At 29.7% G+C, this 25,368-nt stretch overlaps 1 protein-coding gene across 2 annotated transcripts in view; it reads left to right on the forward strand.

Moving 5' to 3' along the window:
• The first annotated feature begins 5,688 nt into the window (after positions 1-5,688).
• The window catches only part of LOC142331194 (fatty acyl-CoA reductase wat-like), a 40,757-nt gene continuing 21,077 nt past the window's right edge, over positions 5,689-25,368 (forward strand). For both annotated transcript variants that reach the window (XM_075376931.1, XM_075376930.1), the window contains exons 1-3: positions 5,689-6,001; positions 15,595-15,834; positions 21,984-22,129. In XM_075376931.1, the coding sequence (XP_075233046.1) occupies positions 5,795-6,001; positions 15,595-15,834; positions 21,984-22,129 (593 nt within the window). In that variant the 5' untranslated portion in view covers positions 5,689-5,794. The remainder of the gene's footprint in view (positions 6,002-15,594; positions 15,835-21,983; positions 22,130-25,368) is intronic.

Consider the following 25,368-nt stretch of genomic DNA (forward strand, 5'->3'; position numbering starts at 1 on the left):
AGCTAGAAGGCATCTTAGCCATCAGATTTTTTGTACAGTCCTTGTACAAGGAAACAGTGTTTGGACAGTTTTAAAACATTTTTGAAGCTGTTTGTTTTGATCAATCAATCTGTAGAGAGACTACCTGTGATTGGGGTTCTTCACATTCAAGTCATGTGAAAATAAATTATCTGAAGAAATTTTTGAGCCAATCGTACTACTCCTATGGACTACTATTGTTTGGCCATTGTGTTCATGCTTGGTTAAAAAGTCCTCTTCTTGAAAACGTTAATAGCTCAAAAAGTACTTGCTGCACATGAAGTCATATATTATTTAAGATGAAATGTATAAAAAATTGATTTGAATATTTTAAATGAATTAAATTTCAAAATCATTATCCATTTTTAAATATTTAAAGTCGGTTATGTATTTATTTAATGTAACAATATTTTATCTAGAATGAAATAAATTATTAAAAAGAAAAACCAGAAAAAAAAACATTTTCAAGGCAATCAGTTAAAATGCAACACACACACACACACACACAAACAAACAACATTATTTTTTTTGGCCCACAGATAATTATAAATTGAGATTTATATTGTTTTAACTTTAGTTCATTAATTTGTTTTTGAGGTATTACTTTATTTGTATATGTAACTTTAATAATAATCAATAACTAATTACAATTATTTTTATAATAATTAATATTATGAAAAATTAAATTATAATTATTAATATTTTTATAACATACTGATGTTGTATTAAATATTATTTTAAATCATGTTATATACCATAAATCTAAGGTTAGTATTTCTTTACTAATAAAGTTTAATTTCAGTTGATTTAATCAACTCTGAAAGATAATTTTTTTAATGAATGACAACTAATGACAGTAGCTTCTTTGAAGAAGAATAATAATTGGTCCCAGAAAGTCTAACGGAAAAACTCCATAAAACTTGGGCAAAATTATAAACCACTCCGACCAGGCCAAACCCTCAGTAGTATGATCATACCTATTCTCTTAACTCCCCTTTTTATATATTTCTTATTCTTTCTTGATGAGCCCCTGAAATTTGATTCTACCACTTCTTTGACAGAGCGCATTGGCATCATAAACTTTTTTCTTTCTTTTCTAAGTCTGTAGAATTGTTGAAGATTCTTTCCTACCTAAGAAGTCAAACCATTGGCTGAGGTGCCTACTAGCTAAAGCCAGGCTTACTATTCTTTATAAAATAAAATCTAACTTGAAAGAATGTTGCTTATACTATTTAACAGTCTTTATTCTTTTTTAACCACATTTCATCATGTACTGAAGATATTTACAATGGTTTTTGTGCATAAAAATTTAATATTAATTATCATGTATCACAAGTTCTTTATTATATGCCACATGTATAGTATTAAGCAATTAGCAGATTCAGAAAAAGTTATCGATTTTCATGGAAGAGAGGTTTAAAGAAATGCTTATAGAAAGCCAAATACTTATGTGTGGGACTGGGTTATAAAAACGATACTAATTAATTTAAGGTCTTTTTGTGTACTAAAAAAAATGTTCTTTTCAGATATCAATAACCAATTTCAAATAGTTATTGGTAAGTTATACAGAATAAACCTTTATGTTAAGGCAAGATGTTGGATTGAAAACTTTAATTTGATACAAAACTGTAATATTTATAAAAAAAAACTTGATGGAAAAGCTGTATGTAGTTTATAGCATTACTTCCAGTTTATAATGAAAGTTGGAATGGTTATTTTTTATTTCTTGTCGAATAGTTCAACAAAAACTATTTTCACAAAAAAAAAAAAAAAAAAATAGTTTTTTGAATAATAATTGTTATATACAAAGTCAAACTTAATATTCAAAAAGTAGATGAGTTCAAGTAAATTAAGTCTACAAATTTCCTATAAAAAACAGAATGATTTTCCTACGACAAAGAGAATAAAATTCAATTATTAAAATTTCTAAAAATAAAAAAAAATCCAAAAATTTAAATATTTGGGAGCAATCATTAAAGCTAACTGAAAAAATGCATGAAAAGCAAAATTAAGAAAAGGATGGATGAATAATGATATAGTAATGGACTGTATTAAATATGTCGATCAGGCGCTTTATTAATAATGGACATATTATTCATACTAATGGACATTTTACGACTGATGATGAAAAAGGAAGAGTGATTGCTGGGAAGTGTGATCATGTTATTATTCCTGATGGAATGACATTTGTTTTCTAACCATTAGATATTTGTGGTAAACCGACAATTTACAACTAAACTCCGAAACATAACACAAACTGAATTGCCAACACGACACACGAGACTACATCATATGATATAATTAAAAAAACCGTCATTCATACAGATTTGTATATGGTTTATTGCAGCGTGCTAGAAATACCGAATGATTTAATTTTAAAAAATCATTCAAGAAATTTTGTAATTCGAACGCTTTCGATGGAAATGAAAACGATTATTTGTGGTTAAGTATTACGAAGATAATTGCAATTCTACGGACGACGGAAACTCGAACCGTGATGACAGTAATTAAGATAAATATCTGCTTTCATTTTTATACTTTTAATTATAGACTGATTTACTAACATTATGCAAATAAAATATACGTATAGTACAATTTTTTTATTCTGATTTAGTTAAAAAAAATGCAAAAAAGTAACAATATTTTTTTAACTCTTTTAATTTTCCAAACATGCGTAGGTAGCGTGGTACACGGGTGTATGCTGTACTATTTAGACTTGAAAACTAAATATTCAATTTATTCAAAGTTGTAACAGACTTTTCTTTGTATTGAGTACAAATCTACCTTTTTAGCTTTGTCATAGTTAAATTACATGTTGATGCGTTTTCAAAACATACTGTATTCTCTCTCTATCTATCATATATATATATATATATATATATATATATATATATATATATATATATATATATACATACAGATTAATAATAATTTTTTTTTCAGACTTTTCTTCTACTGATATTTCTTAAAACTATTTAAAATGATAATTAATTTACTGTTATTAACTATGTTTATAATTGAATATTTATTTAATTTATAATTAATATTTTTAAATTCGACCATTAAATAAAGACATTAACAAAAATAAATGTTATCAGTTAATTGGAATATTAATGGGCCATTACATGAATAAATAATAATTATAATATTTAATTTTACTTCAGTTACTGGTAGTACTAGATTGAAATTGATCAGAAGCTGAAAAAATTTTGTATTTATTTAATTTATTAATTCCAAAGATAAGTGTACGAAATACGTTCAGTAATAAGTATGTCAACATCAAAGGTTATTTATTTTGCGTAAATTTAGCGTAAAAATTTTCGTTTCATGTAGGGTGAATAAATACTTATATAAATGTTGTACGAACTACGATTGAAGTTATTTGTAATAGTGGAGCAGTTTTATAAAGTGGTTTATAGATTTGAATTAAGAGTCTCAGCCCGATTGTCAAGTTTTGAACTGCGTATTTGATTACTTTTACTCAGGTTTTCCGGGTTCTTTCCACTCCCTGCTAGTTTATTACGGACGGGATTATCAATGTCACCACGTACTTTAAAACACGTGTGTCATAACTGAAAATTTTATATATTCATTGGTATTTTTTATTCTTCATTCCTGAGGATAAAATAATGAAAACTTGATTTATCTTCCACGTGTGTACATAAATATGTGGTAAAATTAATTTTAAATAGTGGCTACTGTACTGCGAATTACTTTGTAATATGTTTTTAATATAAAATGTATTTACCTTAACATTATCCTATGAATTTATATTTAAATAATAGTTAATATGTATTTTATTCACATCTATTTTCAGCAGATTTCCAAAGAATTTGAAAATCGCTACTACTCTCGGTCATGTTTATGTATAAGAATTTTCGTCCGCTCTACCGGACGCAAAACAACCGATTTCGATGAAACTTGATGGGGTGATATAAACCTTCTGGATTGATTTTCAAGCAATCGGTTTATTGAAAACGGAGTTAGAGCCAATAAACGGAGTTTTTGGATACATTGTCAGCTTTTACTGTTCTACTGGGACATACATTTTTTTTCTTATTTTTAGCCTCTAAAATGAGTTGTCAAAGTATTGCCCTATCCTCCTGAATTACCATGTGGTATTTCCAGACGAATTTCTATAAATATCTTTGAACTTCCTTGTAGATTTAGAATAAAGCTGCAAAATAAAAAACTGGAGTATCATATCATAGTTTTGGACCCATAAATATAAACCACGTAGATCAATATTTATAAAAATATAACTTTAAAGTTATCGTAGTGTCTGTATATACTGCTGCAAAAATATGTTTGTATAATGTACACAGCTATACGTACATACAGTTGCAAAAAAAGATAGTTATATTTAAAACATATTAATATTCATTAGAAGAGCAAGAACTGTCATTTATTTTCGCGTGTTCAACTAGTCCTTCAGTAACAGAAATATGATAAACATTAATGTCAACCTTACTGCTACGTTATTAAGATATTGTGAAATACAAGTCGGATTTGTTTGAGGGCTTAAGCGACAGACTGAATATTATCCTTAAAACGGATTTCAAAATGGTCTCAGTCAGGATAACATTCAGAATCAGCTTGCGTAAAAAAGAACAGATGAACTCACAGCTGAGGGAGAATGGCATTCAAATAAATGTTTTACCCGACTTCCAGTAAGCAAGATCAGTTATATAAAAAGTAAATCGATCAGGAAGAATTAAGAATTGATAGACAAATCCTTTAGCGCTGATTCACCAACAATAAAATAATAATGATAAACCAGAACAAAATAAAAATCAAATTTAAATTTGAGATTTTTCTAAAGTTCTGAAAAATTATAGTTAATCTATTTAATCCTCCCCACCATTAACGAGTAAACCTTCACCACCTTGTATTTATTACCATAAAAGGAATTTTCAAACTTGTATTTGAACCTAAGAAAACAAGAAGAAGAAGAACCAAGAGTGCGAGATACATACATACGCACATACGTACGTACGTGCGTACATGCTAACCCCCGCCCCGCATAGGAAGACCTCCGCCTTGTGACGATTCCGGTCGCCACACTCCCCCGCCCTCGACAAAGCCCTGATAGGGCTTTAACGGGAGACGTACGTACGTATGGACGTCACACCGAAACTAGTGAAAATGGATTCGGGGATGGTATATATATATATATATATATACATATACATATATATTCTTCTGAACAAGTAAATAATGAAAAAACAAAAAAACAAAACAAATCTTTTAATAAACAGTAGTTTACTATGTTATTATAAATTGTATATTTTTGTATTTTTAATTATTTGATAATGATTTATCCTAAACGGTTTACTTCAGATTATATATATATTTTTTAAAGTATTTAGTGAAAGATATTTCCTTAAAATATTTAACATTAAATGATTGAATATATTTGTTATGCTGAAATTAATTATAATTTTATTAATTTTATGTGAAACAAGTTTAACTAAATTGAACGTAAATGAGTTAGCCAAGGTCATAATAATGAAATAAAAATAATTTCGAAAGTTAATAAACGTAAATAAAATGTACTAACCGGTATTTCTACTTTTGTTTGTTTTTTTTTTAAATTCATATAGCCAATTCACTACCTACAATCTTTATACAAAAGGAATGAATTTATTGATTGCTGTTTTTTAATGTAATCGCATCATTTTATTCGAGAACTCGTACTGTGTAAAAGCTTACTCGACTCGTATTCGTACTCATACTCGTTATAAAGCTTTATTTTTAAGAGACTGCTATAGGCATCATGAACACTGACTTATCAGAAACTCCAATACAACAATTTTATGAAGGAGAAACATTACTAATTACTGGGGGTACAGGATTTTTGGGTAAAGTTATCATAGAAAAGCTTATGAGATCATGTCCAAATTTTCGTAAGATATACTTAATAGTGCGATCAAAAAAAGATAAAGATCAAAGACATCGGCTTAAGGAGCAATTTGATCATTTTGTGAGTAATTAGTTTTAATTATATATTATATACATATACACATACTTATATATATATATATATTTACATTAATATTTATATTAATATATATATTTATATATATTTACATACATATTTTTTCTTCCTTGTATAAAGTAAGGGAAGTATTATGATCGCGAAAAATTTCGCTTTTCAAATTTCAACGGAAATGTCCATTTTTACCATCCCTGAATCCATTTTGACTAGTTTCGGCGTGACATCTGTACGTACATACGTCTTCCGTTAATGCCCATCAGGCTTGGAACGGGGGTGATGGTGTGACGACCGGAATCGTCACAAGGCCGGTGTCTTCCTCTACGGGGTTTGGAATGTACGTATGTGTGTATGTATCTCCCATAAAAAAAAACGATTAGCCGACGGATGTTGAAATTTTGGATTTAGGACTGTTTTAACAACTAGTTTTGCATCTTCCATTGTGATTGGAATCGGCTGATTTAAAACCATCCAAAAAAGTCCAAAATCCAAAAGAATTTGGATTTTTTCTTAATTGCAGTAATAAGCCCTCATTGAAAGCTTTTCAACGATATATCATCAAAAGTGGTACTTATTTTCATTGATTCCAGAGTTATAGCCAAATAAAAATTTAATTAATGAATTATTTGGTTCTTAGAAGGTTCATCGGTTCGAATCAGATTTTATTTCCTTTTATTTTTTTTAACACTTTTTTAATTTAAATAGATTGATTGACTAAATAATTATTATTTATTTATTATTATGTTGTTATTATTTTTAATAAGATATGTTAAAAAACATATATTTTACAAAATTAAAAGAGACAGCCATGTTCATCATCTCAGTAACTGATATAAAATAAGTTTATTCTGCTGCTGTTGTAATTAGTGTTTTAATTTAAATATATTTTTAAATCTGAATTTGAAAAATTTTAATTAAATTTACTGTCAGTAATAAAGTCATCATAGTTCAAAATTAATTCATTCATTAATTGTATTTTTATTATGTTTTTTTCTAGGATAAGAAATTTAAATTTATTGTTCCTTCTAATATTTGTGTGTTACGTATATTTGAAATTATATCTTTATTTTCTCTAAGTTGATTAGCATGATTATATTAGATGGGTCAAGATATTCCTGTAAGCTTTTGTGAAATTGCTTAGTCTTTTTTAATAACATTATTAACATTTTATCCCCCACATTCTATTTTATAAACTCATCCTTTTTTATGTAAAAGACTATATTTTTTTATTATCTTAACTAATCTTTTACTATTTATTTTTAAGGCAATAATATAATTAACTGTTTTTAGAAATATATTGATCTCTTTTTTATTGCAACCATTTTCAGTTGCTATGTAAAATTAAACTTTTCCTTTAATTTAATATTACATCTGTTATAAAGTTTACGGCTTTAGTATTCATTTTATAATATGTTACTAATTTTTGGTAGTACGGGTAAATTATTAAGTGTTGTAGTTAGTTTTTGGTATACTCCCGGTTTTAATTTATGTCGATATCTAAAAAGTGAAGTTTATATTTTGTTTTTAATTTCTATCATACTTTTTTTATAACTTAAGAGAAAATTGAGTAACTGTTTTGAGAAATGTCAGCTTTAAAGGAGTGCAGGAATTTTTCACATCACGACATTAGTTCTTGAGATTCCCCCCCCCCAAAAAAAAAACAAACTCTGAGTCTTCATGTAATAATATTCATAAATGGATTTGTTTTTTTCAAAAGATATATATATTTGTGTACATCCTTCATATTAATATAATGTAGTATAATCGTTATATATTGCTTTTTTTTATTTTTGTTTTTCTAGACCAAACCCCTTTCGCGTTATCATCGTCCCACACGATATATTTTTTTGTAATAAACAAATAAATATCAAATTATATTTCTCAGTTAAAGTAATGAAATTACCATTTACTTTACGAAAAAATAGCAAGAACAGCTAAAACACAAAAGTAATTCAAATACTTGAATGTAAACGTGCAGTCTAAAGAAATCGTGAAATATAAGATGACAACATTTCATTATCCCCTACAATACTTCGTATGATAGTTCCTAGTTAAACTTGCAACGCAATGCTGCATAACAGATACAATCGACAAGGATGTGATGGACTGTTAGTTGCAAGTCGCATCGTCCACAAACGGGTGCATCTGTTTGCAGGGCTAGCCCCGGCGTTTTTGCCGCCGTAGGCAAAACCAAAATATGCCGCCCTCCAACATCGGGGCGGCGATCGGACAGTAAGTGGAGGCGACTCAGGTAATGGCCGAGTCAGGTAATGCCAAACGTGTGAATCCTGTGTTCCCGAGCATCCGCGTTTACGTAAATGAACATCTGTGCTCAGAGAACAAGCAATTTTAAGTAAGTTAAAAATAAAATGTAAAGAGTTAGGTGTAAAGTACGTATGGTTTCGTGAAGGGAAATTAGAGAATGATAAATGTTTCAAAATAGCTAAGCTAGAGGAGGTTGTAAATAGCTGTCTATATGTATACATATATTCTAGAGGTAAAATTTCATTTTAAGTATGACTATTTTATTTATTTTGGTATATAATTGGTTATGAAGAACGTTATAATTTTTTCAGTTATTTAGAAAAAAGTTTTTTCCACATATTGAATCTAAAGATGTTACTTTATATAAATATTCGAAATATTCGGAGTAATTTAAAATTCTTTTGGCCTAGCTAAGTACATTATCAATTGAGTTTTATTATTCTTGTATGGATATGCAGTAAGGAAGTGCAATTTTATAACATTTCTGGTTTCAGTATCGTTGGTAAATGTAATAATTCATATCGTGCAGTCGGGTACATTTGCTATATTAATAATAATTTAAAATTTTCTGAGCTAGATATAAATATCATAACCGCTGATTGTCTGCTTCTCGAAGTAATAAATAAACTGTATCTTTACAGATTACAGCAAGTTTCTGTGAAAGATTTCATAGTGGAATTAAGAATTTTCTGCCATACATTAAACAAAATGCAATTTATCTTGGAAATATAAATTTGGACAAACTTCAAAATACTACATGCGTTTTACAATACAATAGTTATCTTAATATCCTAAATAAACACCCCACTACAATAACTCAATTTAGTTCGACATGTATTGATATGTTCGTGAAGTGTAGAGATACTAGCCAATTACAAAGCGCAATGATGTAGGAGTTACACATCATTATCTTTTGGGTTTAAAATTTAATATAGAAATCATAAAAGTAGGAAAGTAAACAAAGTAAGTCTTAATGATGGCACGGTTTTAGAGGACACGGACACGGTCTTTACGATTATCTTGTCAATGTGCATACCACCTGTCTGGCGCTGCCCCTCAGCTAAAATAGTTCCGGAGCAATCTGTCATATTTCATTACACCTACCAATCATATTGAAGTATCTAATATCATTAAACATTTAAAAAATAAGAAATCTTGAGTTTCGATAAATTTTCAATTGAATTAGTGTAAAATATTAGTAGTGAAACAGCTTCCGTTTTATCTCGTATAATAATTTTAAGTCTCAAATCATAGGTTTTCCCGCAATCTCTAAAAAGCAGTATCATAGTCCCTATATACGTAAAGCAAAATTCAGCCTAACATCGAAAATTTAAGACCCACTAGCCTCCTTTAGTCTTTTCTAAAATAATAGAAAGTGCATGCACTTTCTACTACTTATTACTTAAAATCAGTTCATTTCCAGAATGCTTCTCAATTTGCTTTTACAGAAAACCAACCTACTGAAGACGCTCTAATTAATTTTATTAGTAAAATATATAATAGCATAAATAATAATTGTAAAACAACTGCCGTTTTTATCGACTGCAAGAAAGCATTTGATTTGGTAAACCATAAAATATTATTACAAAAATTGGAATCGGCAGATGTAAGGGGAACAGCGTTTAAATGATTTGAAAGTTTCTTGGTCGGACGGAGTCAAACAGTCAAAGTTAATAATCAATTGATTCCACCTTTAACAATTAAATTAGAAGTCACTCAGGGATCTGTGCTTTCCTCGGATTAATTTGTTATTTTTATAAATGACCTTCCAGGACAAAACTTTACAAGTTCTATAAGTGCCTTTCCAGTCGACATTGCCCCCCTATTCTCTTATAAAGAGCCAGAAGACCTACAATAACATATAATGTCGTAAATATTTTAAGAGCATGGTGTTTCATAAATAAAATGACTGTTAACTTAAGTAAAACTAAGTACGTAAATTTTTTCCGGCCTCCGTGGCGCGAGTGGTAGCGTCTCGGCCTTTCATCCGGAGGTCCCCGGTTCGAATCCCGGTCAGGCGTGGCATTTTCACACACGCTACAATTCATTCATCTCATCCTCTGAAGCAATACCTGACGATAGTCCCGGAGGTTATGCAAAAAATAATACGTAAATTTGATTAAGTACCGAATTTGAATACTAGATCGTGGATGCCGGTATTCTTTGGTGGTTGGGTTTCAATTAACGACACATCTCAGGAATGGTTTACCTGAGACTGTACAGGAGTACATTTCATTTACGTTTATACATATCATCCTTTGAAGTAATACCTTATGGTGGTTCCGGAGGCTAAACAGAAATAAAGTACATAAATTTTAGTTTCAAATCCACTTTCCAAATCCATTAATTTATCATAATTTTGATTGCGAAGTTAAACTTTGTAATTGTAAATCTATAGAAAATGTAGATTGTTTTAAGTATTTAGGAATATTTATAGATAATAAATTGCCATAGAAAAATATATCTTAAATTTTTTGTGTACCACTCCATTAAATGTAAGAAAGTTTTATTTTTTAAGACATTTTTGTGAAATCTAATTACTACGAACCTTGTATTAAGGTTTGATTCAATCAAGAGTACAATATGAAATTATATGTTGGGAAGAGGCTTGTAAGACCAACATTGAAATTATTAGGAAAATTCAAAATAAATTTATTCAAATTATATTAAAAGCCATTTCTCGGGAATCATCTTATCCGCTATATTTTCATTTAAAAATTTTTTAGTGCAACATTTGTTTGTTTTGAACACTCAGATTGTTTTACATTAGAAGTGGCGATAAAGGCTCCACTACAGTGTACCACATACCCGGAGCAATAGGAAACAAATTTTTATTAACAAAATGCTCTTCAATCTCGGTCCAAATTATTTTAAGAAATTGCCAGGTAATATTAAAAAAAAACAAATAATTTAAATATTTTTTGTAATAGAGTAACCCATTCATTGGCTTTTCACTTTAAATGACATTACTTTTTAAATTTATCATTTTATAAATCAAACATTGAAACTGGTGTTTTATTGCAAAAAAATCATATGCCAAGTTTTATTGAAGTTAAGTGACAGGCAATTAAGTCTTACCCAGTCAACTATATTATTGATGTTGGTCTGGAGAAGCAGGTGATCATGAAAATTATTAATCTGAAGATCAATTTTTAGGTCATCACTAAAGAGTTGAAACACAGATGAAATAAAATCTTTAATTTGATCTATAAATATCAGAAAAAACAATGGTACAAGTCTGGAGCCGATTCAGTCCAGACTTCATAGAAAAAGATGGATCAGGTGTATAGCTACTATTAATAATTATAATTCTGATTGCCTCCACACTTCCCTTTTAGTGATCCAAACCTTCCACTAAAAATTAAATTCTGGGAATCTGGATTGGCCTACACTAGGAAAAAGGGCAACAGAACAGTTTAAACCTTAGTACATTGCACAAAAAAAAAATAATAGATCTTATATGCAAAAACAAAAATTACTTTTAATAATTATAAGATTTTAAGTAGCTGAAACATTATTAAAAAAACTTGTCGTGGACTCCACATGACTTCCTTGTACGCCTATTAAATTATATATACACATTTTTTGTTGCACTTCATTTAAACTTATTTCATTTGAAAGTGAGATACGATCTTCCAATTCTTTAATAAAATGGACATTTACACAACTGCTGAAATATTCGTTTTTATTAACGTCAAATATTAATTCAACAATCTTACATGAAATATTTGGATAGAATAAAAGTCCCTTTATTACTTGTACTATTAGATCAGTATTATTTGTATCTTTGTGAGTTGCTGATTAACAAAATTTTCAGATTTCTGGTGTTTCGTATAAATAAAAGTTAATAATAATTAAACTATTCCATTCATTGAACTCCTGTATACTGGTTAGAAATATTAATTTCGCTCTAATAATGTAAAATATTTGGTTTTTATTTTTGGATTATCTGGTGAATAGCCAAAAATGAAAAAGAAACAGTCATACAGCAAAAATAAAGATAACATGAAATATATTTAAAAAAAAAAAATGACAAGAAGGTGAATATGAAGGAGAAAAAAATGCTAAGAACAAGGGAAGAATAAAAAAAATAAGAGAAGAAGATAAATACAAAGAGAAAAAAGCATTAAGACCAAGGAAAGAATAAAAAGATTAAGAGAGGATAATGAATATATAGAGGGAAGAAAATTTGAAAACTAGAGAACGTGTGCACAAGGATCATAAGAATTACGTCAAACCAAAGAGATTGGTTTGTCAAACCAATCTCTTTGGTTTGATTGGCAATCAAACCAAATGATTGGCAACAAAAAACAAATAAATGAAATGATGATCAACTACGACTTAGGGAGAATATTGTCCAACATTATCAGAGGAGTAATGAAATAAAAGAAAAAAATTTTTGCAATTTATTAAAGATCGAGCATGTATGCCTTCATGTATATGTTGTTCTTGTGAAGGTCTATTTTTTAGTCACTCTGTAGTTAAATTTAATGTAGATAGAATTAAACAGAAATTCCAGAACAATTAAATAAAATTAAACTAGAAAATCCAAAAATAATACCATCTAAATTAACATTAAATCTGTTACATATAAACATATGTAATAAATAATGCCTATTAAATTACCTATACACATTTTTTAAAAGTACATAAAATTTTATTTCACTAATAACTTATGATTTTTTTTGATTTTTTTTTTGTTACTATTACTGAATAATGACTATTTATTATAAAACTTTTTTACAACCACAGGTTAATAATTATTTAATAATTCAATATATTTAAAAAAAAAAAAAGTAAAAAAAAGGAGATGAAATCTGATTCGAACCAATGTGCCTTCCCTTGTAAGATCCAAATATTTCATTAAAGATTTATTTGGCTATAATTGTGTAACCAATGAAAATAAGTACCACTTATGATATATCATTGAAAAGTTTTCAATGAGGGTTTATTACTGCAGTTAAGAAAATGTCCAAAATCCAATTTTGGGTTTTTTTTGGATACTTTTGGTTTAGTCAATTGCAATCAAAGGGGAGGTGCCCAACTAGATGTTATAACAGCTCTAAATCCATAATTTCAACATTCTACGGCTAATCGTTTTTGAGTTATGCGAGATATATATGTACAATTCATACAGACATTATGCTGAAACTAGTCACAATGGATTCAGGGATGGTCAAAATGGATATTTCCATTGAAATCTCGAAACTGTAATTTTTCATGATTACAATATTACTTTAATTCGTACAAGGAAGTAAAAATTTATCATAATGCATACAAACCTCACGGTCCATATAACGACCTGAGAACCTGACAATAACAGAAAACTGCAAATTTTACAAGTGTAAAGATAACAATAGAAAAACAAAAACAAACATAATTTAAGGTAAAGTAAAATAAAAATAAATAAATACAAATTGAATAACAAAGCTATATATATAACTTATACTGCAGTATATAAACAAATAAAATAATAATCAACAGAATATTTTTATAACACAGGAAAATGTAGATAAAAACACTAATTATAAAAATACAGAAATCCTTATATATAATAATAAGTTTGAACTTCATTTTCCTACAAAAATCTAGTCTCTATTATTTATCCAAATTACATCAATTTTTTTTTTTTTAATCTCAACAATTAAACTCTTCAACACTCTTATTTAAAATCATCTATCAGTCAGAGGCCAAGAGGATGATATCATTCATGTAGATTAATATCTATCTAATTAATACATCAACTCCACCTTCAATCTGATCTTAGACATTAAGGAACAATGAAAACAAAATAAAATTTAGTAAGTATTCTTGTTTTATAATTTAATAAGTATTCTTGCTATGTTACACTACGTTTTAAAGTCCTCTAGGGATCTTCCACCCTGCAGAGCTGTTCTGTCTTATAAGGTTTTAATAACCCCGACCATCCTTTGAAGGTAATCTTAGTATATGTAATTTATAAAATAAGATGTACTGATCAATACAGACAAAGATGGGTAGCCAGATTAATAAAGAGGGCATACACTTTTTGACATTCAGTGCTTAGTTTAATTTTGAAAATATTCATTAAAGTATGTTATCAATGGTACTTTATGTTTTCCAAAAATCGGCCAGGGATTGTTTTAATATTTTCAGTTATCAGTCCACCTTATGATTAAAATAAACACACAAAATCTCTTCAACCATATCCTAAATAATCAGATACAATTCATATCCAGTATATTTTCAATCAACTTTTAAATAACTACAAGTCTAACTCAAAAAAACACTTCCACTAACATTACCCAATGTCACTGAGAGAATATAGCAACACCACCAAGTCACTGAAGAAGACAAATTAGGTCCTAAAATATATTCTTATACTCTTTGCTCTTTCAATTATTTATACTATTATATAAAAGGGAAGAGGGTTTTTGTTTGTTCATTTGCATGCATCAGATACACTCTCAATCTAACAGATTACAGTTTTCAGAAATGTTTGTTAAGTTTGTCTGTTCGTTTGTTATTGCATCATGATAGAAGCAACCGGCTGATTACTTTAAAATTTGAAGGATACATTTGTGTTATCCCAGGGAAGTTTTTAAGCCATAGACCGAGGCCCTAGCTACTTTGAAGGTTAAGATATTAAAAATATTCATTATTTCTTCACCCCCAGGTGAAGTTATGAATTAAAGATATCCATTGGAAAAGTAGATTATTCCTTTTATTTCATTACCATATTTCTGCCACCAAGGCAAAGAAATAAGTATGAACATTTTGTCATCAAATGTGTGTGTACTTTAGTTACCATAGGTAGTATTATTATATCTTTTGTAATTTAGTTTCTTTTTCAGTTTTCTACAAAGAGTGAGTTCTATAATTATTACTTATCAATGTTATTCTCACAACCCTGAGGATAAAGCACAGTACAGGGGTCCAGGGGATGGATCCCTCTTGGTAGACAAGAAAGACAACCATAGCAAGCTCTGGAACAGGGTGCCGGTTCCCTGGTAAATTGGGAATGGCAAGTGAAGTGAGCTCTGCAGGAATGGGGTAGGCCCCTGGGTCCTGGAAGGCCCCTAGAAGTCCCTGAGTTGGCTCCAGGATATACCTGGGCTGGCTTTAGTCCTAACGTTCCAGGTTCTGGCTAGTTTTATATATATATATTTTTTCTTATATAAATATGGTTGTATTATATACCTAAAGGAAAAATTTCAATTTTCATAGTTTTTAAATCAATTATTTTAATAATGATGATTTTTATATTATTCTTTTTTGAAAAATCTATTTTATTTACTCCAAAATAATTTTATAATCTTGTCTTTTGTCTTTTACAGATCTATTCAAAAGTAAATCCATTTGCACAGAAAAAAGTTTCACTTATTAAAGGTGATTGTAATAAACCTATGTTAGGCCTTTCAACTGCAGATCAGCAAGAGCTTCAAGAAAATGTAACTATAATTATTCATGCTGCTGCGACAGTTAGATTTGATGAAAATCTCAGGAAGGCAGTATTTATTAATTTAATTGCTACAAGAGACTTGCTTATATTATCAAATAAAATGAAACATTTAAAGGTAATATTGTAAAAATAATTTGTACAAATAAAATAACATTTTTTTTTATAGTTATGTTACACCAAATTGTCAAAGTTTACTGATAAGTAATAACACATAATGAATATGATGGAAAATGTGTTTGGAATTCAATGCCTGGAAATTTTAGTATTGGGTAGTCTTAGATTGAGACTGGGAAAATTGAGTAGCTAAGATACAACTACTTGTTATACAGCATGTTGACACTATACATTCATTTTTTAGAAGCTTTATGAGGAACTGTTGAGTAATTCTCAAATAATATCAGACATGGATCTAATTGGGAAAAACAGTATATTTTTTCCTAAAGGTAGATCGCATTTTTAATATAAAAAATAATTAAATTTCTTTTTTTAATTTAAGAGTAGTCAAGGGATCCAAAGTGTTTGATGGTAGAGTAGGAGGTACAGTTCAAGGAATATCTATGGCACTATTAAATCTTTGGGTTCTAGGAACATAAAACAACAGCATTTTTAAAAAGTACAGTTTTTTTAAGAGAAAGCTGTTCATATAATCTTATTTAAATAATAAGATATCAAAAGACTGTATTACAAAGGATATGAATACGAAAATTTTATTTTTTACATAAAGATTTCATTAATAATTATCAAACTAGGATTAATAAAAAATTATTTAAGACCTAAGAAGAAGAACTGTCAAGGATTCTTGTATGTAAGGCAGAAATTCCCAAAATTAGTGAAGCAAAAATAAAAGAAGAGATTTTTGTTGGTCCACAAATAAGGGAAATGGTCATAGATGAAATGTTTAATTCTGTGCTGACCGATGTAGAACTACTAAGGAATACAATGTTTTACTACAGCACGTGAAATGGAATTTTAGTTCATTTCCTGCATTCATATTTGGATTTCTTCCTACCAAACCTTAGTTAGTAAATGATGAACATAGAAAATATTTCCACCAAGATATTTCAGCATTGGAAAACTGTTACAAAGGCAAATGGAGTGTAATTTGCTAGCTAATTACTTTTGGTCTGAAATTCAAGATGTACCTGACGTTATCTGTAAAAAGAGAACATTTGCTAAACCGTTTTAATGTGAGTACATAGCATTCCATAACAATAGTTCTGCTTCTTCTTTGGTTAACAGTCCTTAAGATGGTTGACAGCAGCTCTCCATTCTTCTCACTTATTAGCCTTTCCCAGTATGAATCACAGTTCATATCGTCCATTATCTGTTTTATAAACTCCAATATGAGCCTTCCCCTATAATTCCTTTCTTCCATATTTCCTTCTGTCACTCTCTTAACGAGACACTGGTGCCTAAGAATGTGTCCTATTAGCTGCACTTTTCTTCTTTTTAATTGTTTCAAAAACCTTTTCTCTTTGTTAACTCTCTTAAGTACCTCCTTGTTTGATATTTTTTCCATCCAACTTATCTTCATCATCCTTCTGTAACACCATTCTTCAAAAGCCAAAAGTCTCTTCTTTTCCTCTCCCTCAGTTGTACATGACTCGCTCCCACACAATGCAATACTTCACATAAATGTTCTCAGTAATTCTTTTCCCAACTGAAGGCTTATATTATTTGCTATAAAAAGGTTTTTCTTTTTGTTAAAGGTGTTCTTTGTCTGGTGTATTCTACTCACTATTTCCTTGTAGCTTCTTAAATCACCTGTTATTTTACTTCCTAAATATTTAAACTCTTCCATTTCCTGAATAGTGTCACCTCTCAGTTTTATTATTGTTCTATTTGTTCTGTTCTTAGTGAATATCAGTATTTTGGTTTTACGACTGTTAATACACAAGTGAAATTCTTTTTCATACTGTATCCATAATAGTTAAAATTCATTGCAAGTCCTCTTCGCTTTCTGCAATTACATCTATATCATCTGTAAATCTCAACATGTCAACTCTTTCTCCCTGAATCTTTACACCTGTACTCACTTTCTCTCTATCGATGGCCTCTTGTATATAAAGTTGAACATATATAGAGACAATGTACAGAACTGTTGCACCCATTTTTTAATGTTTGTTTCCTCTTTTTGTTTCCACAGATAATTATTCCCATTTCATTCTGATAAATACTATAAATAATTCTTTGGTCCTTGTAGCTAATACCTATCTGATTAAATAGGTGGAACAAAATGTTCCAATTTACACTGTCGAATGCTTTATCCAGGTCTGCAAATGATATGAAAGTAGTTTTGCCTTTCTTCAGTTGTTTCTCTACTACTTGCCTTAGTGCTAAAATTGCTTCTATTGTTCCTATTCCCTTTCTAAATCCAAATTTGACTTCTGTTAACAGCCCTTCTATTTTCTTTTCTATTCATTTTTGGATAATTTTTGTTATTATCTTTGATGCATGACATACTAGGTTCAATGTTCAATATTATTCACATGATTGGGCATTTGTTTTCTTTGGTAATGATACTCTAATGCATTTTGTAAAATGACGGGGTAATTCTCCAGTTTCATAAATGTTACAGACCAACTTATGTAATTCTTTTTTCATTCTGTCACCAGTCAGTCCTCTTCAAGAGTTCTGCTGGTGTGTTTGTCCATTCCTGGTGCCTTTCCATCCTTCAATTCGTGTAATGCTTTGTGAACCCTTCCTCCATTATCGATACTCCCAGTTCCTCTGGTAGTACTTCAGAATCTCTTCCATTGTTAAAATCTGGTTGTCACCTTTATAAAACCATTCCACACTCCTTCCATCATTTTGCAATTTTTTCTTCATCATGTATCATTTTCCCTCTTTATCCATTTTACTCACAGTCTTTACCTTCCTTACACTGAAGAACTTTTTTATGTCTCCATAGGTTTTATCAATCTGTTCTGCTTTTACAGTTGTTCATATCTTCACAGTTCGTTTTTAGGGATTTTTCTTTATCCTGTCTCGCTTTCCTATTTATCTTATTACTTAATTCCTTGAACTCTTCCTTCCTCATCTACCACATTTTTATACATTCTTCTTTTATTGATCAACTCATCAACTTCTTCACTTATCCATTCCTTCCTCTTTTCATGTGTTTTTCTCGTGTATGTAGAATAGCCTTTTTAATTCCGTTCATTTTCTGTTCAACATCCAGTTGTTCTCTTGTTTCTATGACTCCAGTGAATTTCTCAATTTCTGCCATGTCAATATTATGAAATGCTTCATCTTTTATTTCTTAACATTCCAATGATTCCTTTCTATACTTACACCTAAACTTTTTAACATGGAGAACCAGTTCCTCTGGTAGTACTTCAGAATCTCTTCCATTGTTAAAATCTGGTTGTCACCTTTATAAAACCATTCCAAACTCCTTCCATCATTTTGCAATTTTTTCTTCATCATGTATCATTTTCCCTCTTTATCCATTTTACTCACAGTCTTTACCTTCCTTACACTGAAGAACTTTTTTATGTCTCCATAGGTTTTATCAATCTGTTCTGCTTTTACAGTTGTTCATATCTTCACAGTTCGTTTTTAGGGATTTTTCTTTATCCTGTCTCGCTTTCCTATTTATCTTATTACTTAATTCCTTGAACTCTTCCTTCCTCATCTACCACATTTTTATACATTCTTCTTTTATTGATCAACTCATCAACTTCTTCACTTATCCATTCCTTCCTCTTTTCATGTGTTTTTCTCGTGTATGTAGAATAGCCTTTTTAATTCCGTTCATTTTCTGTTCAACATCCAGTTGTTCTCTTGTTTCTATGACTCCAGTGAATTTCTCAATTTCTGCCATGTCAATATTATGAAATGCTTCATCTTTTATTTCTTAACATTCCAATGATTCCTTTCTATACTTACACCTAAACTTTTTAACATGGAGAACCAGTTCCTCTGGTAGTACTTCAGAATCTCTTCCATTGTTAAAATCTGGTTGTCACCTTTATAAAACCATTCCAAACTCCTTCCATCATTTTGCAATTTTTTCTTCATCATGTATCATTTTCCCTCTTTATCCATTTTACTCACAGTCTTCACCTTCCTTACACTGAAGAACTTTTTTATGTCTCCATAGGTTTTATCAATCTGTTCTGCTTTTACAGTTGTTCATATCTTCACAGTTCGTTTTTAGGGATTTTTCTTTATCCTGTCTCGCTTTCCTATTTATCTTATTACTTAATTCCTTGAACTCTTCCTTCCTCATCTACCACATTTTTATACATTCTTCTTTTATTGATCAACTCATCAACTTCTTCACTTATCCATTCCTTCCTCTTTTCATGTGTTTTTCTCGTGTATGTAGAATAGCCTTTTTAATTCCGTTCATTTTCTGTTCAACATCCAGTTGTTCTCTTGTTTCTATGACTCCAGTGAATTTCTCAATTTCTGCCATGTCAATATTATGAAATGCTTCATCTTTTATTTCTTAACATTCCAATGATTCCTTTCTATACTTACACCTAAACTTTTTAACATGGAGAACATTATGACTAAATTATGGTCATTACTTGCATCTGCTCCAGGATATCTTCTGTGTCCTGTACTTGATTTCTGTATCTTTCCCGCACTAAAATAAAACCTATTTGTGCTTTCTTTATGCTCTCAGGAGCTTTCCATGTATATCTCTGTCTTGGATGGTGCTTAAATAGTGTGTGTTAAATTATTAAGTTATATTTTGTGCAAAATTTTATGAGTCTTTCTCCTCTCTTGTTTCTTCTATCAAATCCATAATTCCCTACAACCTTCTCCACAACATTAGAATTCCAATCTCCCAGTATGATCAAATTCTCTTTCCCTCTGATATTCTCTATTAAATTACTTCTCTTCATACACTTTCTCTACTTCTTTGGTTGTTGGCACGTATACCTGCACTATTACAGTGAAGTTTGATTTAGTGGCAATTTTAACTAGAATAATTCGATCATAGTATTGCACGTACACCTTTACATTATTTCTCATTTTTTTGTTTAGAATTATGCCTACTCCTCCATATCCTGATCTGTTTTTGATGGTTCCAATGTGTATTATCCTATACTCTCCACTCCAAAAGTCTCCATGCTTAGGCGATCTCAGCTCTGCAATTCCCAAGATATCCATTTTTAATTACTCCACTTCTAACTTAACATTTTCCAATTTCCTTGCCTGTAGCATCGTTTTCACATTCCAAGTTCCTATTCTCTTCTGATGTTTGTACTTTATCGAAGCAGAAACTTCTCTAGTTGCTCCCCTCCAGAGATCTGATTGGGGGACTATTTTACCTCCAGACAATTTAGCTAAGGAAGCCTCCATCCACTAGAGATATCCAATGGGGTCTTTAATGGGGTGGTTTCCTGTTGCTTTTCCCATCCTATACCTTGACCATCTAGGTCAGGCATAGCCAACATTTGGCCCGCGAAAAAGTTTTCAATATTAGATTTTTTATAAGCAATTGAATAATGGAAAATACAGACAAATAAAAAAACTTGCCAAGAAATACTTAGTAATCTTCAACTGAACTGAAGCTTTGTGTTTGTTCAGAAATATGTGAAAAAACTTTTTCTTTAATGAATCTAAATAAAAGTACAACAAATTCTATTATAAAATTTTGTTTACTTAAATGAATTGTTTTTGTATTTAACATTTTTTAATTTTAATATTTCATTTAGCCAGGTAAAAGTTTTTTTTTCAATTTGGCATGGAGGCAAAAACTGTTAGCCACACCTGACCTAGGTGTTTCCTCCATCTTTAGGGATAGTTTTCTACCTCAAGGGCAAGAGGGTGCTCTGTACCTCTACCTGCTCATCCGCTCTCCAAAGTGACCTTAGCACTTGGTAGAGGGGAACTCCTAATACTGGGAGTTACTTGGTCGCCAGAGCCTTGTCGGTAACACCAGGGGGCACAATTACATCAGAGAGACTATTTGAAATGCATTAACATGTCATACATCCCATAACAGTAGTTATATTAACTTTAATAGATCTTAATCATACCATTTCTATTAAACTGAGGGTGATAGAAAAATTCTATTTACAGATCTGTAATCTACACATAAAAGCAACGTAGAGAAAGCTGTTACACTTAATGAAGCATTAAAAAATTTTATTTTATATATGTGTTATTTACTATTTAATATTACAATTACCATAATTGTGAAAAGTTTTTTTTTTTTATTTTAATCAAATTTTATTTCAGTTTATACATGTTATGTACATATAAGTAGTAATTTCATATAAATAACTAATTTTGCTGTTCCAGGCATTTGTACATGTTTCTACAGCTTACTCAAACTGTCATTTGAATAAAATTGAAGAAAAAATTTATGAATCAGCCATTGATGACAAACAATTAATAACTATAACAGAATGCCTTGATGATCAGCAGTTGGCTCACCTTACACCCAAGTAATAATTATTGTAAATGTTGTAAAAATACCATTGTTTTTTAAAACAAATTTTTATTTTTAATAAGACATTTTTAGTGAGTACTATCACTGTAGGTGTACATCACATGTACAATTAAGTTTAGTTAACAAACTAATCCATAAAACTTGATACTACTAACATTATATTCGATGTAATACCATTTGGACTCATAAAAAAATTGAGGATAACATTAAGTATAAGTTTTCTAAATATTCCTGCTGATTCTATGAAGATTGTAGTCTAAAAGTGAATAAACAATGAACTACTCACAAACTAGTATGTTATACATATTTGATTTTTTTTTTTGCTTGATGAAATTCACTACAGAAACTTGTGCATAGGAATATGAAATTTAATTTTTGAAGTGTATGAGAAAAGTCATGCTTGATTGGGATTCAAACCTGGAACCTTCAAATAAAAAGGCTGAGACCCTACCACTCATGCCATGGACGACGGCAAATTGTTCTGTTACAGATTTAAATCTGTGTTTAATTTCTTTCCTGAACATCAATATGGATTGTGACTGGACCATAGTACTACAATAGCATTATTAAAAGTAACTAATGATATGCATGGATCAGTGACGTATGACTTTTCCCTAATGTTATAATCTTAAAGCCTTTGCTATGATCTTTGTAATACTATTTTAAATAAGTTAAAAATCATTGCAATTTATGTGACTGCATTAGTATATACAATATAAAGTAATAAATAATATATATATATATATAAATACATATATATATATATATATATACATCGTTTTGGGTCCAACCCAGGACATCTTTATGAAATTACTTAAAAGTCAGATTACTGAAACATTAAACTTTATTTATTCAGCTGTATTTTTCACTAGCATGACTTTTTTCAGAAATGGTTTGTTTCAATTACATCATAAAATTCACAACAAGAAAGTTCTGAATTAATTTTAACATTTAGTAGATGTTTAACAGTAGATACTGAAAGTCTACCCCCTTCTGCAGACCAAATGTTCCCCATAATTGAAAAAACTCTCTCAACTGAAGCAGATGTCCCAAGCATAAACATTGCAAACTTAACCATTTTAGAAATATTGCAACATGAAATATCAGTCTTTTGAAACACCTTAAAAATTACTTTCCACTTCTCTTCAATAGTATCAGGTACTTTTTCAGAACTTGATCTGAATCTCAATCTACCCTTTGATTTTGAATTACCTGGTTCAACAATGTACATTCATCAAATAGGTCATCAGTTTTTATAAAATCTCTTATAATTTCATTAAAAACTTGTGCACTCTCTTCTAAATCAGACCGGGCAATTTCAGTTTCTAAATTTACCACTAAAACTTACTAACTTTATCAAAACTGGTTCTCCACAACTTTAAGTATTGGCTACTAGAGTTATAAAAATTGTATACACTTGAGGAGAATTTTTGTACCTCAACATAATTATTTTCTTTTAGAGTGCATAGAAATTCTTTGGGAGAAGATGGTATAAATTTGTGGGTTTTTCTTTCCTGAAGTTGAAAAATTAATTCAGAATATATCTGAAATGCTTCTGTTGCTGTGATAAAATTAGCTTCCAATTTCAGTACTACATTATTAAATAACTTTTTGGATTATCATATAACAATTTAAAAAAAAGTTCACTTTCTAGATTTTCAAAAAAATTAAATAATAATTTTGGGAATTTGTTGCAAGATAAGAAATATGATTTCAGGCCATCAAAAATGGAAAGAAATCTTTCTTTTGCAGGTAACAAACTAAGGATCCTTGTGCTGCTATGGGTTAATACCTTACTTTTACTGCATATACGTGAAAATACTTATAAATTTTTGTAACAATAACTTCTATGTCCAGGGGTAGAGAATCACATGCTGTTTGTACTGAATTGTGTACAATGTGGGCTGAACAACCAATTCCTAAAATAGGTCTATCCAAATCAATTTGAACTTTTCTGAACAAATTTTCATTCCCCTTTCTCTTCACATCACCAGAATTACTGTTAGTGTTGTCAACAGTATAACAAACCAACTTTTCTTCAAGTTTGTATTTTTTCACATACTGTCAAAATTTGAGCAGTTTCACCTGACACTTCATCAAAATTTAAAAGTTTAACTTGAATTCTCTCCTCCAGACTGAAATATCTTACAACAATTGGAACAAGTTTATTTCACTTCTGTTTGAGCTAACCATCATTACTGTTACATAATTAATATTTTCCAAAGAATGGAACACATTGTCAAACATAAAAGGTGAAATAACGTCAACAATACAGCCTCGATTTTGGTTCTAGCAGATGAAAATTTTGGGTCATATAACTGACCCTATTTGATCCAGAGCACTGCCCCAAACAGGACCAGTGCTCTGGCCTACCCGATCACCTGAATTAAACCCTCTTCAGTTCTTCCTGTGAGGCCATTTGAAACATATTGTTTATTCAACTCCTATACTCAACATTGAGAATCTTTACCAAAGGATCCAAAATGGATTTTAAGAAATTAGGAATATTCCCGGCATTTTTGAACGGTTAAGACAGTCTTTCCGAAAAAGACTGGAGATTTGTGTAATCTCTCATGGTGGACACTTTAATATCTCTTATAACTTTTAACACCTGTTAACTGTTTATTAAAAAAAAAAGTATACCTAATATTCTACAACAATTAATATAAGATTATGACAGGCATTTATTTTATTTTTTTTAATTACTAGGTCTATTATTGTTAGAAAATTATTGCTTAATTTGATACTAATTTACAACATTAGAATTTACAATAAATAAAAACAATTAATATCATTTAATTGAACTGAACGTAAAGTGGAGGACATGAAAACAGATTCAAAATTACATCAATTTTCTATCATAACTCGGCTATTTGTTAACAGATTTTAAAACAAAAATAATTTTGTTCAAAATAAAAGATTTAATATTTTAGCGAATAACATAAATTTTGATATAACGTATTGAAAAATAAACATGGCCCCATTTTGTAATTTGGAAGGTATTTAAGTTCTGATTTTTTGCTAATTTTAAAATTAATTACTAAAATGCTTACCAAATATTAATGTGATTCGTCTATCCGAACTTGAAATATAAATTTTTATATAAAAATAAAAAAATGGCAGACAGGGGAGAAATTGCCATTTTTCCTAAGGATATTTTTTGCTAAGTTTTACAAGTAGAATCCTAAGAAGTATGGCCAGTCTCCACCACTTTAGAAACCTCTGTATATGATT

This window comes from Lycorma delicatula, chromosome 10 (assembly GCF_047948215.1).
Source record: "Lycorma delicatula isolate Av1 chromosome 10, ASM4794821v1, whole genome shotgun sequence".
Lineage (NCBI taxonomy): Eukaryota > Metazoa > Arthropoda > Insecta > Hemiptera > Fulgoridae > Lycorma > Lycorma delicatula.